Raw genomic sequence first — 16,023 nt, 5'->3', positions numbered from 1 at the left:
CTGAAATCTGTCCCTGCAAATGGAAATGAAAATTACATTTGCTTGAAATGCAAAAAATAGAAAAAAAAATAGGTTACATTTTCTTGAGGAAATGTGTGTGCTTGTGAGATAAAAAATAATAAAGATAAGTGATAAGTGTGTGTGTGTGTGGCGGACTCTATGGACATTATTCACCATAATCTGTGGTTTGGGTATGTTTAACACACGCAGTTATATTGTGTGCTTCTCAGGGTTAAGGAGACACGGTCCCTTTAAGAAAGTCTGGTTTTCTGAGTGACGTCAGCTCTACGTAGTGTTGTTGTGTTTTTGGGCAGCGCGATGTAAATTGTCTTGCTCTGTTGGTTTCAAAAAAATGACACACGAGTTGGTGTAGTCAACGAGAGAAGTTGTCCGTCTCCACATTCCTGCCACTTCTACACTGGTGACCCCGACGTTTGTCTGCTGGACGTTTCCAGTGAGAGCTCTTCACGAACATGGCGACTAACGCAGTTTCTCTCAAACTGCTGGAGTTCTGGGAATCGTCGGCCTCAGCCTGGTTCACCCAGACGGAAGCGCAGTTCGCGCTTCGGGAGATCACCGCGGACGCCACAAGATACTTTTACGTTGTGTCGGCCCTCGGGAGTTCAACTGCATCCCGAGTGGTGAACCTCCTCAAAACTCCCCCGCAGCAGTCATCTGTTGAAAGCTTTTGAACTTTCCGACGCCAAGCGGGCTAGCTGGCTCTTCCCTCGGCAACAGCAAGCCGTCTGAGCTCATGGACAGGATGCTGGATCTCCTGGGTGGGCACAAACCCGATTTCCACTTCGTCCACCTGTTCCTGTGACAGCTGCCTTCCCAGGTACAGGCTGCCCTGGCCAACACCGCCATCACTGACCGCCGTGCTCTGGCCGAGGAGGCTGATAATTTTTTTCTGGCTGGTCAACAACACTGCGCGGCCGCGCTGCTTCCTGCCCCAGCTCTTTCACCACTGCCTGGAGGCACAACGGTCGCCGCCATAGCAACAGCTCCTCGTCGGCGGCAGGACCCCGGCCTGTGTTTTTACCACGCAAAGTTTGGGCCCAAAGCCAAGCCGTGCCAATTGCCATGCAGCTTCAGCGTGGCGGGAAATGCCGGGCCGGCGCTCAGTAGTGGCCCTGAGCGTCGGCTGAACAGGCAGGCTGCTGTTCATCCAGGACACCATCTCCAGACGGCGTTTCCTGTGCGACACGGGCGCGCAGAGGAGTGTCCTGCCTGCATCGGGAGTGGACATCCTGGCCAGTGGACACGAACCCCCCATGGAAGCCGCTAACGGCAGCCCCATCCGGACCTATGGCACGAGGTACGTGGCGCTGTGTTTCGGCGGACAGCGGCTCGGCTGGGACTTTGTCATGGTGGACGTGACCGTCTCCCTCCTCGGCGCGGATTTCCTATGCGCCTATGGACTGCTGGTGGATGTCAAACACCGCCGCTTGATCAACGCTGTCCCCTTCAGTTCATACGCGTGTACACTCAGCAGAGCAGACTCCATCAGACTGTCTAGCATGCTCACCGCCGCGGACGAGTTTCTCCGTCTTCTCGCCGAGTTCCCGGACATCACGCAGCCCACCTTCTCGTCATCCACCGCCAAGCACGGGGTGGAACACCACATCGCCACCACCAGTCCCCCGGTCTACGCCCGGGCCCGGCGCCTCGACCCGGCCAAGCTCGCCATCGCCAGGACGGAGTTCGAGACTATGGAGCGCCTCGGCATCATTCGCCGCTCCAACAGCCCGTGGGCTTCACCCCTCCACATCGCCCCGAAGCCCAACGGCGGGTGGCGCCTGTGCTGCGATTACCGCCGTCTCAACAATGTGTCGACGCCGGACCGCTACCCGGTTCCGCACATCCAGGACTTTTCCACCCACCTGGCGGGGAAAGTAATCTTTTCCAAAGTGGACCTCGTTCGTGAATACCACCAGGTGCCCGTCCACCCGCTGGACGTCCCCAAAACGGCAGTGATCACCCCATTCGGACTGTTCGAGTTCCTGCGCATGCCGTTCGGCCTTAAGAACGCCGCACAGACCTTATAGCGCCTCATGGACTCTGTGCTACGGGACCTGCCTTTCCTTTTCGTCTATCTGGACGACATCCTCGTCGCCAGCACCTCCAAAGCGGAACACCTGTCCCACCTTCAGACTCTCTTCAAGCGGCTCAGCCAGCACGGGCTGATCGTCAACCCAGCCAAGTGCCAGTTCGGGCTGACCACCATCGACTTCCTTGGTCACCGCATCACCAAAGATGGGGCAGTCCCCCTCCCGTCGAAGGTGGACGCCATCACGAACATCTCGCACCCGCTCACGATCAAGTCCCTGCAGGAGTTCCTCAGCATGGTGAACTTTTACCACCGCTTTATCCCCCAAGCTGCTCGACTCATGCGACCCCTGTACGTGGCTCTGAAAGGCAAGGCCCCCAAACTCGCGGTGGACTGGTCCGCGGAGAGGGACAAGGCATTTATGGATGCTAAGACTGCTCTGGCTAACGCCGCAATGCTGGCGCACCCGTCTCCCACGGCCCCGATCGCCATCACCACGGGCGCTTCGGATTATGCCGTCGGCGCGGTGCACGAGCGTGGGTGGGCGGTGCCTGGCAACCGCTCGCTTTCTTCAGCCGCAAGTTACGCCCCAGTGAACGGAAGTACAGCACCTTCGATCGGGAGCTCCTCGGCCTCTTTCGGCCATTCGACATTTCCGTTTCCTGCTGGAGGGCCGCCAGTTCCCGGCGTTTTGGTGGCCGAACTGTGGTCCGCCCGCCAACAGCGGCAGCTCTCCAACATTTCGGAGTTCACCACGGACATACGGCATGTTGCTGGCAAAGCCAACCTCATCGCTGACTGCCTCTCCCGGGCCATCGTGGGGGCCGTTCACTTGGGACTTGACTACGCTCGCATGGCAGCTGATCAGGCCGCCGACCCGGACATGCAGGCTTACAGGGCGGCTGTCACAGGGCTGCAGCTGGAGGACGTGGTTTTCGACGACGCCGGCACCACACTCCTGTGCGACGTCTCCTTGGGTCAGCCCTGGCCCGTCGTTCCCTCTGGGTGGAGATGGTGTGTGTTCGACGCCGTCCATGGCCTCTCCCACCCGGGCAAAATGTCATCTATAAAGCTGGTGGCGGCAAGGTTCGTCTGGCACGGGCTCAAAAAAGACGTGAGAGACTGGGCTGGCACTTGCATGGAGTGCCAGCGCTCTAAAGTGCACCGCCACACCAAAGCCCCCCTGGTGCAGTTCCCGGTGCCCGAAGGGAGGTTCGACCACATCAACGTGGACCTGGTGGGCCCCCTTCCCCCCTCCCATGGTTTCACTTTCCTCCTCACCATGGTGGACAGGACCACTCAATGGCCAGAAGCTGTCCCGCTGTCGTCGACGACGTCCACCGAGGTGGCCCAGGCGTTCATCGGGTCCTGGGTCGCCCGGTTCGGCACCCCATCTGACCGAGGCCCACAGTTTACATCCGAGTTCTGGAACACAGTCGCAGAGGGCCTGGGGGTGAAGCTCCACCGCACCACCGCGTACCACCCACAGGCCAACGGGTTGTGCGAGCGGTTTCATCGCTCCATGAAGGCCGCTCTTCGGGCCAGCCTCAAGGACAGCAGCTGGGTCGACAGGCTCCCGTGGGTCATGCTGGGCCTCAGGACCGCCCCTAAAGAGGACCTCCAGTCCTCATCTGCTGAACTGGTTTACGGCCAGCCGCTGCGGGTCCCAGGGGATTTCGTCCCTAACACCACGGCTCCGTGGTCTGCAGCCCGCCAATGGGCCATGATCCGGGACAACGCCAGTGTTTTCGCACCGGTCCCCACTTCGTATCCCGTTCTGCGGAGCCGTTGCGGCCGGGCCATCCGTCCCCCTCCACGTTGACTTTCTCTGTTATGGTGAATTCTGGGGGGACGTATGTGGCGGACTCTATGGACATTATTCACCATAATCTGTGGTTTGGGTATGTTTAACACACGCAGTTATATTGTGTGCTTCTCAGGGTTAAGGAGACACGGTCCCTTTAAGAAAGTCTGGTTTTCTGAGTGACGTCAGCTCTACGTAGTGTTGTTGTGTTTTTGGGCAGCGCGATGTAAATTGTCTTGCTCTGTTGGTTTCAAAAAAATGACACACGAGTTGGTGTAGTCAACGAGAGAAGTTGTCCGTCTCCACATTCCTGTCACTTCTACATTTGTGTGTTTGTGTGTACATATGTTGGGTGCTCATTATGAGCTACTCTACTTTTAACCATATTTATAGTAGTCCTTTCCGATATATATTTCCTACCTGACAGAATGAGCTACTCTACTTTTAACTACATTTATAGAGGTAGTAGTCCATTCCGATAGATATTTCCTACCTGACAGAATGAGCTACTCTATTTATAACTACATTTATAGAGGTAGTAGTCCATTCCGATAGATATTTCCTACCTGACAGAATGAGCTATTCTACTTTTAACCACATTTATAGAGGTAGTAGTCCATTCCGATAGATATTTCCTACCTGACAGAATGAGCTACCCTACTTTTAATCCCATTTATAGGGTTTGTATGTCTGCTTCTCACACATATCTGATCTGAGTAGCTACTAAACAATGTTTTTTGCTAGGGTAGGTCATTACGAGTGAGAGGCTTAGTTCATCAGACTAGAGTGGGTAGCGCAAACAGTTTATAATACAGCAAGCGTTCACCATTTTGAAGTTGGATAAGATAAACACCACCGCAATGTCTACCTCCACTACTACTCGGTCTCTACCGTAGCTTCCGTGTCCTAAAATCCCACAATGCCTTGCATTGCTCACTTTTGCTCACGTCACGATCCCGTTCTCTATACGACCAAAGGGTCCTGTATCAGGGCTACATTAGCGTTAGCTACAGCTGCTAATAACTAAAGTTAAATACGCTCTTACGTTTAATATATTTCAACATAATATTCCTCATATTCATGAGACGATGGTACAATTTAAAAACTTACTTTGTTATTAGAGTGACTACTGGACAGGTTCCTTCAGGGGGCTTTTAACGTCACTTCCACCTCTTGCAGCAGGTCTTCCTCCTTCTTCTTCTTCTTCTTCTTGTGTTTCACGTTACCGCGCATTATCGCCACCTTCTGCTTCGGAGTGTGGACCAGAGACTAAAGTCTACCTTTTAATCCTGTTTGAGTAATAAAATCAAAGAGAATTCTGCAACATGCGCTGCTTGATAAATTCATTATTGTCTTCATTGTAAACTCCTGAATTCCCACCTCTCTGAATCCTTCTTTCATGTTTGCCTTTCCTGTTCATACAATATTTCCCACACTGTATAATCACATGTTCTACACTCTTTTCAACTTGACAGTGATCGCACAGACTATTTGGATGCTTATCTATAATCTTGAGTGTCTTATCACTGATTCTTTGTTTATCTGTGCTTTCCTTCTCCTTCTCATCCTCTAAACCTAGCACTGGATCCATCGTTCCTCTTCCTTTCCTAAACCCACTTTGGTATTTTGCAACCAATCCTCTCTCCTCTAGAAAATATGTTAGTTGTTCTGTAACCATTCTCGCCATGACTTTACCTACATGCAAAGTAAGGGCTATTGGCCTATAATTGGTGGGTTTAGTTGGGTCCTTCCCTGGCTTTCGTATAGGAATTACTATCGCCTCCTTCCATGACACTGGAAGCTTTCCTTCTTCCTATACCTTGTTGTAAAGTGCCAACAATTTCATTAATGCCCCATCTTTCAGGTGTCTCGGCATGATGTAACATACTTGGTCTTTTCCTGGAGATGTATTTCCAGTTTTATGAATTGCTGGAGCAGTCAGAGGTCTGCGGCTTCTGTATCGTTTGATTTAACGACAAAATAGCACACGAATGTACGGAAGCGTATTGCATTCATCAAAGAAAAAAAAATCGGAGATGGTTTCTCGTAATTATGACTTCTGTATCTCATAATTATGACTTAGTATCTCATAATTACGAGATAAAGATCTCGTAATTATGACTTAGGATCTCATAATTATGACTTAGTATCTCATAATTACGAAATAAAGATCTCGTAATTACGAGAAAAGAATACTTCCGGTTTGGGCGTTTAGCCTTCAAAATAAAAGCGCAAGATTTTAAACGTAGAAATACTGTTTTAAACCTTGGATTTACTCGTCAAATTCAATGAGTGAGCACCCATATTAATGTTTGATGTCATAATAATAATAATGAATAACAATGCCATAACGTGCCATTCTTAACTATATATTATTCTGACATTTTCTGACTAAATTGGACACTGTACAATTTACCTTTCATTGTAACAGCACAAGTTCTATGTCAAAACACTCCTGCAGAACTGAACTTTCACTACACAGTAACATTTAGGTCCAAGTGCTTTAAAAAAAAAAGTCATGGCAGGCTCTCAAAGTCAGCCATACTGCAAGTGTAATATATGCAGCGTTTACAGTTACAAATGGCAGATATTATGGCATTGTTCATTATTATTATGACATCAAACATTAAAATGGGTGCTCACTTATTGAATTTGACGATTAAATACAAGGTAATTGGTTTAAAACAGTATTTCTACAAGTTTTAAATCTTGCGCTTTTATTTTGAAGGCTAAACGCCCAAACCGGAAGTATTCTTTTCTCGTAATTATGAGATACTAAGTCATAATTATGAGATACATAAGTCATAATTACGAGAAACCATCTCCGATTGTTTTTTCTTTGGTGAATGCAATACGCTTCCGTACGAATGCAATGCTGTTTAGCAGCCGACTTTTAAGTCCTGGATGTCGGACTTTCCCAGTACAAGAACGCACCAGAATTCACAGTTGACTGTTTTCTCATCTGGTACACACACACTCTGGTCCCATTCAAGTTATTGTTTAATGTTCATTTTTTTTGTATCATCGGAGAGATTAAACTGCTACTTCAATGTTTGGAGGTGGTAAATGCAAGTTGTCATGCTTGTCACACATCCAAGTGATTTTGGTATTTACTAAATGATGAATACATCACTTCAACAATCCGTTGTTGACACAGCTGCCATGCTCTCCGCCCCTAAATGTATCATCTGGACAACTCGGGTATCATAGAAAATTCCACCCGCCTAGTCCTATTTACCACTTTGTTTGGTCACTCGTGCTTTTAAAACTCGGAATTGTGATATTTCCGACAACATTTGAAGGTAGCAAATGGGAGTCATGAGGTTGCCAGTCAGATATCGCGACAGTTCATTCAAGAGCGCAGCATTTCCATCATGGCAGGCAGTAAGTTGGTGCTAGAAGGGAGAATAAGTGTAAAAAGCTTTATTTTAGGGCTTAGCGTGGTAATAATCCCCTTGATCAGAACCTTGTTTGGACATATTGACTGGGTCTTTGATTATCTCACGGAAACACCCGGAAAAATAGCAATTTCTATCCACATTGCTGTTGCCAATGGCCTCTTGCTACTCATATACACTGGACCTCTGTACAAGGTAAGACTTAACGTTAGATACTGGCTTCACTCATTCTCATCTTGGTTAAAGTACTAATTATCTGCAGTACTTTTCATCAACCATATGTCTATTACAGCACATGTAATTTTGTCATAAGTTACTTTAACATATCAGTCAAACTTGGGTGTTACAATGCCAACGGTGGCTAGCTAAGTCACCTAGCTAACGTTAGCTAACGTTATCTGTTTAGTTAAGCTTATTAGCTGGAGGAAAGAGACAGCTGATATTCTTGGTGTGCTCAAGATAGAACCCTAAGCCAGACAAAGCTGCTCTAGGTAACTTTAACCTCCCTGCTTGCAACTTGGTACGTCTAATACTACTTTTGGCATAGCTCCGATGCTGCGATCCGTTGTGTGAGAATGTCACGCAAAATCCCATTAAAATATAGCAGGTCAAAGGGGTCGGCCACGTCACGATTAAATCAAACATGTTTGATTTAGCCTGATCCTGTGGTATGAGGACAAAGACTCAAATCTTAACGGGAATTTTCAATAGCCAATGACAAAAGAAGAGGGGGGAAATATGGTAGTGTAAACACAAGATCCAACTTGCCCACTACGTAGAACTCCTTTCTCCATCCATGACTTGCACCAAGTTTGGCATTTGACACAATTTTACACACTACCAGATTCTGTGATTCAAAACATTTACCCATTCATTCACAACAGTTCATTGTAAATACATTTGCAAAATCGGGTTAATTTGGTTTTCTGTCTGTTTAATCATGTTAACCTAGTTTGGTCTGACCTCCCCCTTGTTCCAGGTTGCTGTGAGAGCCTGCTTTCTTGGTGTTACCTTTGGCTGTGGCTTAATCATAAGCTTCTCCCAAACCACTTGGACACATTTTGGCTGGTATGTAGCTACACATTCAGATTCCAATTTACCGTTTGTACATAGGTTTAGAGTTTTCTTGTTCAGTGGAGTGAGAGGGGTGTATGGATTTTATCTTATTTGCATTCACTGTTTATTAGTCCTGTTTATTAGTCCATCATTTGAAACACACAGTATGCAAGGACTCCATGGGTAAATGACCCTTGCACAACTGCCATGCAGGAAATCTGTCAAGGCTTTTACTTTGTCTTTAGGGAAATATTGGCACTTTATATGGAATACATATGTGGAAGACATTTTGACATACCATCTGTCATTACTCAATATTACTCCTTACAGTGTCAGAATATATTCAGTACATATTTCTTATGTATCTAAAAGGACATGTTAGAGTAAATAACTGCAGAGTGTTTCCCGGAGGTTGACAATTTACTTTTGGCAGTGGTTGTTGTGGTGGGGGGACGATATAATACAGTCTGTCGTGGATTATGGATTATTTACTTGTCCTTATCTACAGTGAAAGCGGTGTGTCTAGTTGAATCCAATGGTTAACAGTAGAGCTGCAGCGATTAATCGATTAGTTGTCAACTATTAAATTAATCGCCAACTATTTTGATAATCGATTAATCGGTTTGAGTAATTTTTTAAGAAAGATAAGTAAAAATTCTCGGATTCCAGCTTCTTAAATGTGAATATTTTCTGGTTTCTTTACTCCTCTATGACAGTAAACTGAATATCTTTGGGTTGTGGACAAAACAAGACATTTGAGGACGTCATCTTGGGCTTTGGGAAACACTGATCGACATTTTTCACCATTTTCTGACATTTTATAGACTAAACAACTAATCGATTAATCGAGAAAATAATGGACAATGAAAATAATCGCTAGTTGCAGCCCTAGTTAACAGGGGCAATATGCAAGTCTTTCTATCCTACATCCTTTACATAAAACTCTTGCCGAGTACAGCCTTAACTTGTTGTTATAACCTTGGCAGGTACATGTGCTCCCTGTCATTCTTCCACTACTCGGAGTACCTGGTGACGGCCATCATCAACCCTCGCAGCCTTTCGCTGGACTCCTTTCTGCTCAACCACAGTGTGGAGTATACCCTGGCTGCAGCCTCATCATGGCTGGAGTTCACCGTGGAGAAACTCATGGTTCCAGGTTTGTTTCTCATCTCTATCTCCGTGGTATTCCTAATACCTTGTGGGATTTATGTGAGCGGCTTCTGTTGTAAACAGTTGCTCCCATTTGGCCCTTGTCTTTTCAAAATGGCCCTTCATAGCGTGTTTTCACACAGCAATTATATTTTTATTAAACACTGAACAGGATGGAAATTTAGGCTAAGAAGTGCCAACAAGTCTCGTCCATGTAGCCGGTGCCCAATGAAGCCATGTCCCAGTAGCCATAGAACTCCATTGTTTAAAAAAAAAAAAAAGATTAAAAACACGTCAAAGAGCCATGCTGTTGCTCTGGGCAACATATTTCATCATCGCGATGCACCGGGCCGGCCGACTTTTTCCTCAAACAACTTAATAAGCCGACTGTAAACACATTTTCCATCTCAGGAAAGTAGTTCCGTAGCACCGAAAATAGTCCCCGGCGTAATGAAGAATTTGTTCCCATTTGATTTGGTAATAACTACAATAGCCTGACTTTTCATGGTAACGTAATAGAAACTATGTATTTAGCTGTATTTAAAGGTCTGTAACTTACAATTGAAGCCAATGACTTCCGGGTTGAAGGCTAAAAAGGGAACGTGGGAAGGCAGAAAGTAACGGGAATAGAGCAAACGCATTGTTGATTTTGTTATTTTCATAGGATTTGTTGACGGTAAGAAATGCATTAAAAACACTAGCGTTATCCTTTAAAGATATATTAATATCAGCAACATCAGTCTAATTTATTTATTTATTTATTTTTAAAATCTGTATCCCTTTTCCCAGAGCTGAAGCACCTGAACTGGCTTAGTGTGGCGGGCCTGCTGATGGTGCTGTGTGGCGAAGGCCTGCGTAAGGCGGCCATGTTGACGGCCGGCTCCAACTTCAACCACATCGTACAGAATGAGAAGGCCCAGAGCCATGTGCTGGTCACCAGCGGGGTCTACTCCTACTTCAGACACCCCTCCTACGTAGGCTGGTTCTACTGGAGCATAGGAACACAGGTGAGGCACTACTGGGGCAGACACTACAAGCACTACTGCCATGGTTTGGCGCTCTCAAAATGCTGTAACTCATATTTCATATCTTTCATTTTTATAGTTCTAGTACGACCCATTTTCTATGTTCATATTTATATTCTATTTGTTTTGGCTGTATCCTATTACTTTTGCTGCTACAACAACCCAGTTTCCCCCCACTGGTCATTAAAGTTTAATCTGATTTTATAATGTATTTTGAAGCCATACATTTGCTTTTTTGCTGATCGTGATTTAACTTTACAATGTTGCAGATCATGCTGTGTAACCCGGTGTGTATACTCGGCTACACATTAGCCAGCTGGCGCTTCTTCCGCGAGCGGATCGAAGAGGAGGAGCTCTCCCTCATCCATTTCTTCGGGGAGGACTACGTGGAGTACAAAAAGAAGGTTTCCACCGGGCTGCCCTTCATTTCAGGCATCCGCGTCAACTAGGCCGCGGAGACGAGTGCCGGACATAACGGACTTCAAGCACTAAAGCGGGGCCGCCCTGGTCGGCGTTCGGTAGCTGCCATCATGGCTACCTTCCAAGGGGAAACCCCGCAGCTCGCTGAGCCCTAAAGCTCATCGCCAGAGACCCTGACAACTACGACAGCGGCAGGCGGCCGGGCTGCTGGTCCTCTACCAACCTCTTATGTTGAAACGAGACAAAAAAAATCAAATTCGGAAGACACGACAACCTCCAGTATAGTATAGTATTCCACTTCTACTCACTCCATCTGTTTTAGTTCCATTTCCTCTGTTTGCATACTTTTATCAGGCTTAGTGTGTTTTCACATGACGTCTGACCTGTTGTGTTCCAGGATGCTACTGAGTATTCACAGCAATGCCCTTTGGTATCAGTTGCTTTTACGTAAATCACTTTAAGTAGGGAAATTGAAATGGCTAATGCCTCATTAATCGTTCATTTATTCTTCGTTTATGTGAGGATCTTTTTAATGGAGATAGAATTCGACCAATATACAGTATGTTTTTGAAGGTTGACACGGATACCGATATTTTTGGGTTGAAGTCACCAATAGCTGATATTTTGTTATTTAGTATCTTTACATTTAACTATTTTCAAGCCAAAAAAGTACAAGGATGCAGTGTTTCCCCCAGAATTTTATTCCTGTCAGGGTGGAAAAGCCTCTGAATTTCCGAAACAGCATTCAGACCATCATGGGACACTAAATCTCTCCATTGAAATCCAGGATAATGAAATTCTTTTATGGTTAGCAGCTCTTTAAGGTAGGATTCAGTGATAGGGGAAACTCTGGGTTACATTACTGCCTTGAAGTTTCTGAAAACATTGAACAATAAAATGAATAAATAAAATGTACAAGTAAAGTAAAATTTCACGTCAGGTTTTCCAGAGTCTTTTTATGTAGCTGTGGTCAGGGAGAAACCTCCGTCATATCGGAGGTGGACAACATGGCTTAATAGAAGTTAGAATATCGGCCAGATATATGTCTAATCCTAGAATCCACCTCTTGAATTGAGAGTGAATTGACTCCAACCCCACAGCAGAATAATCCACCGAATCAAATTTATGTCCACTCAGGTGAAAATACTCCACAATCACAAATCGCTCACCCCAATTCATGTAAAACTTTCGATTAGAAGGTTTCCAGATGGTGGATTATGAAGCAACATGCAGTGACAATTCATTTATCGTTATGTTTCCTGTATGTTGTGATGAAGACGTGTTTCTGTACACAGGGGCATGATAAAATCTTGAAAGTTGCAGTTCATTCACATGGTCTTAAAGTGACCGGCATAGTATGATAATCAGAAGAAAACAACAGAAAGAGTCAGGTCCATTTCCTTAACGTTTTCAGTGGTGGAAGAGAAATGTTGACTTCTCTTCCTGTGTTGTAGCCTCCTATTGGTATGGATCTTATAGTCCCTCCCTCTTGTGTTTATGTTGCCCACCTAAAGTTCATTGAGAAATCAAACTCTTCAGGCATCCTGCTCTGAAACAGTAGCTAGCATTTCCTGTCATTTCTGTCATTAGCTCATCCATCCTGTCCTTCTTTCCCCCCTGTACTGGTCACGCTCACTGTGTGTTATAAACCAACCAAAAGACTTGAGTTGTATGGGCGAAGCAGTTCAGAGAGAAGACTGACTGACTCGACTGCTCTCTCTCAGGTTCGTCTGAGTGGCTTCACTAATGCTGCAATCCGCTCTTCACACCCTGTCCTTACCATGTGTGTTTGAGAGATTGTTCAGGTTGTGAATAAAGACAGGAGCAAATATGGTCTCTAGGTACAAATCCTACTGATTTTGTTATTAAGAACCTATTATTAAGAATGTTTAAGGAATGCACCAAGTTTCTGGGAGACTGTCCAGTTGGTCAACTTATCTGCTAAGTAATGAGAACGTCGACACCGAAATCATCCATGTGTCCCTGGTAGATAATTTGCTCCAGAGCTCCATTCTAACACTTTAGCATACACTATGTTGAGTGATATTGGCTTTAGCTTACAATGAGAACATGTAAGCTAAATGGTAAGAGGCCAAGTCCGGCAGTTTTGTGTAGGAGCTTTGTAAAATGTATATAAAATATCATCTAAAACGTAGGCCTACTGTTTTGAACTATAAGGAACTCATTTCCCTGTTTCCACAAGAAGTGAAAGTAGTACCTATCACGCAACATAGTGTATGCTAAAGTGTTAGCATGCAGCCTACTATCACTCAACATAGTGTATGCTAAAGTGTTAGCATGCAGCCTACTATCACTCATAGTGTATGCTAAAGTGTTAGCATGGAGCCTCCTCTCCCTCAACATAGTGTATGCTAAGTGTTAACATGGAGCCTACTATCACTCAAAATAACGTATGCTAAAGTGTTAGCATGGACCGCAGAGTCAACAATCTACCAGGGACCATGGATGATTTTGGTGTCTATGTTTTCATCACTCAGCGGATAAGTTGGCCAGTGGGACAATCTACCAGAAACTCACTGTATTCCTTCAATGCAGTCAAAGAATGTGTGTGCGCGTGTGTTTTGGGGTGAGGGTATTTATGAGTTTTAAACTGACATACATTTGTAGCAGATATTATTTGTGAAGTGCACTGTATATGGTTAGATATTGGACCAGTTGTATGTAAGGTAATGTCAGATAATGAGTTGACTGCTGCAAGCATGGCACATCTGAGCTGATTTTTGGATATGTTGCACTTTTACTGTATACAGTAACATTTATTGCATATAAAAGAGAATTTATCACACAGACTGAAAACTGAAAGTGTTGAGTATTTACTGTGCATTTATTCACAAGGCAAATTTTTTTAATTGAATACCACTGTTATGTGAAATAAAATCAAGGCATTTCTTGTAAACTTATTGTCCTCATTTGAACCAATTGTTCTCAAAATCCAAGTTTGGACATTATTCAAATTCATGTCAACTGTTCAAACTGTTCATTTGTTTTTTACATACCATGGATGACATAAATATGACAGTAGAACCAGCAATAAGGTGGACATGCAAATATAGACATACATAATTGGGTATGGGGAGGAACAGATTATTATGTAATGGGATTACAGCAGAGGTGGGGACTAGAGTCACATGACTTGGACTTGACTTGAGTCACAGTTGGAATTGCTTGAGATTTGACGCATGAAGAGAAGACTTGAGACTTGACTTGGGTTCTGGTGACTTGGGACTTGACGTTGGCTTGTACCTTGATGACTTGAAAAGGTTTCTAAAGTCTTGACAAAAGATCTTGTGTTTGTGTGAACAACTTTGAAAGTGATGAGATTTGTTCCACCAGACAACTGAATTTAAATTCTGTTTTCTGAATTTGTATGGAATGATTGAATTTATTGAAGCTGAAACTAATTATAGAAATCAAACTCATGATGCTCTTACCAAGTTTTTATCCTATTAAAACCATATTGTATTGAAAAGTCCTAGATATTTAGTTTTCTTTAAGATATTAAATTGATACTGGACTCTTGATTTGTTCTGACTTGACTTGCTGTTCTACATTTAGATTTGAGACTTGACATTAATGACATGGACTTGACTTGGACTTGACTTTGTAATCTACATTAGTTACTACTGTAATCCATTAGTTACTATTACACATATGTTCTAAAAAAAAAAAAGATGGTAAATTGTTGGATTACTTAAAGTTGAAACTCCATTGGACGCAGAGTTTTTGTTCCAAGGAGGAGCCAGAAAGTGTGTTTTGAAAGCCAGAAATCTCAGCAGCTGGCCTAATTGTTGAGTCTTTGGTATTGATCAACAACAGTAACCCCCACAGATATATTATGCTTATTTTGTGCTATGGTGCGGTAAATAACTGTGCCTATTCTCTACCAGTAATCCCTTAAAATAACCTTACATTTTCATTAAAATTAATTATGGGAGTTATTCATGGAAGAGATCCCATCGAAACCTCCTTTAACACCTGCTAATCTCCTTACTCCTTACTTTCTAATTTAATGAAAAATTCAGGGGGACAGGAACTTTTCCATTAATTTCCACTTAACAACCTGTAAACCATGCACAAAAGGCATGAAATATCCCTTAAGTACTAGTGTCTCTGTGAATCAACCCATGAATAAATCCCTTATAAACCCATGATACTAACCTTACTTTAATAATAATAATTAATGCTTATGTAATGGAAAAATTAAGGACATTTCAGGGATAAAATTAAGGGGTTTGCACCTTCAAACACTCCTGGTCAAGCACTCATACTCAAGAAACACTAATGGTTTTCAAACTCATTTGGTTTGAAAACCTCAAACCAGTTTCACTGTATGAGGAGGGGTTCTTTTTCACACTCATAGATTTTTTTGGATGATAAATGTCCACAGTTGTAAAGGCTGTTCACCATGAACTGTAGGTATATACTCTTCTTCACTGAGTGCCATAACCCAAAATGGCCTAATGCTGCCAAAAAAGGAATAAGAGAAGTGGTCTGACTGTTCAGACAGAAACTTCCTGTCAAGATGCTTTATATGGGTCAGCAACCTTTCTGCAACTTTTTCTTGTGATACTTTGTTTTCTGTCCATCATACATCATATGTTTTTTTTTTATTTTCTTCCACTAAAGAGGTATGTAATAGCAGTCTTTTGCATATATGGTGGACAGGATGTCTAAGTATTAGTTTTGAGTGGAAAGATTTGGAATTTTCAATCAATATTGTCTATTTTTATAAATTATAATTTATTAATGAACATAAATTGGACCAATTTCTATTTAGCAGTAGCCTATTGTCTCTTAGTACTTTGCTCACTGATAATACAATCAAGGTTTTGTGTCTATTGGGCAAATTTCATATTCACAAGTCCATAGTAGATCACACTAAACCTAATTCTCACTTGTTTTGTACTAAAATTAATTAAGTCTTTCCTTAAACTATGTAATAATAATATTACTTTGTAAGTTGTAATGTTATACATTTGTACATTCACTGAACAGTACCTTATTGGGAAAACAATCCTATTATCAGTTGGAAATCAATCACCGATACACGGATTCAATCAATTAATCGGCGTTTGATTTGTACAGCCAAATGTCACGCAT

At 43.8% G+C, this 16,023-nt stretch overlaps 1 protein-coding gene across 1 annotated transcript; it reads left to right on the top strand.

The window, feature by feature from the left end:
• Window positions 1-7,228: 7,228 nt before the first annotated feature.
• On the top strand, window positions 7,229-10,954 carry icmt (isoprenylcysteine carboxyl methyltransferase). The gene is made up of 5 exons (XM_071896201.1): window positions 7,229-7,447; window positions 8,232-8,320; window positions 9,295-9,464; window positions 10,247-10,464; window positions 10,752-10,954. Exons 1-5 carry the CDS (start codon window positions 7,229-7,231, stop codon window positions 10,929-10,931), a joined length of 876 nt encoding a protein of 291 aa, XP_071752302.1. The 3' UTR covers window positions 10,932-10,954.
• The last annotated feature ends 5,069 nt before the right edge of the window (window positions 10,955-16,023 follow it).

Source organism: Centroberyx gerrardi, chromosome 14 (assembly GCF_048128805.1).
Source record: "Centroberyx gerrardi isolate f3 chromosome 14, fCenGer3.hap1.cur.20231027, whole genome shotgun sequence".
Classification (NCBI taxonomy): Eukaryota; Metazoa; Chordata; class Actinopteri; order Beryciformes; family Berycidae; genus Centroberyx; species Centroberyx gerrardi.
This window is presented reverse-complemented; position numbering and strand designations above follow the sequence as displayed.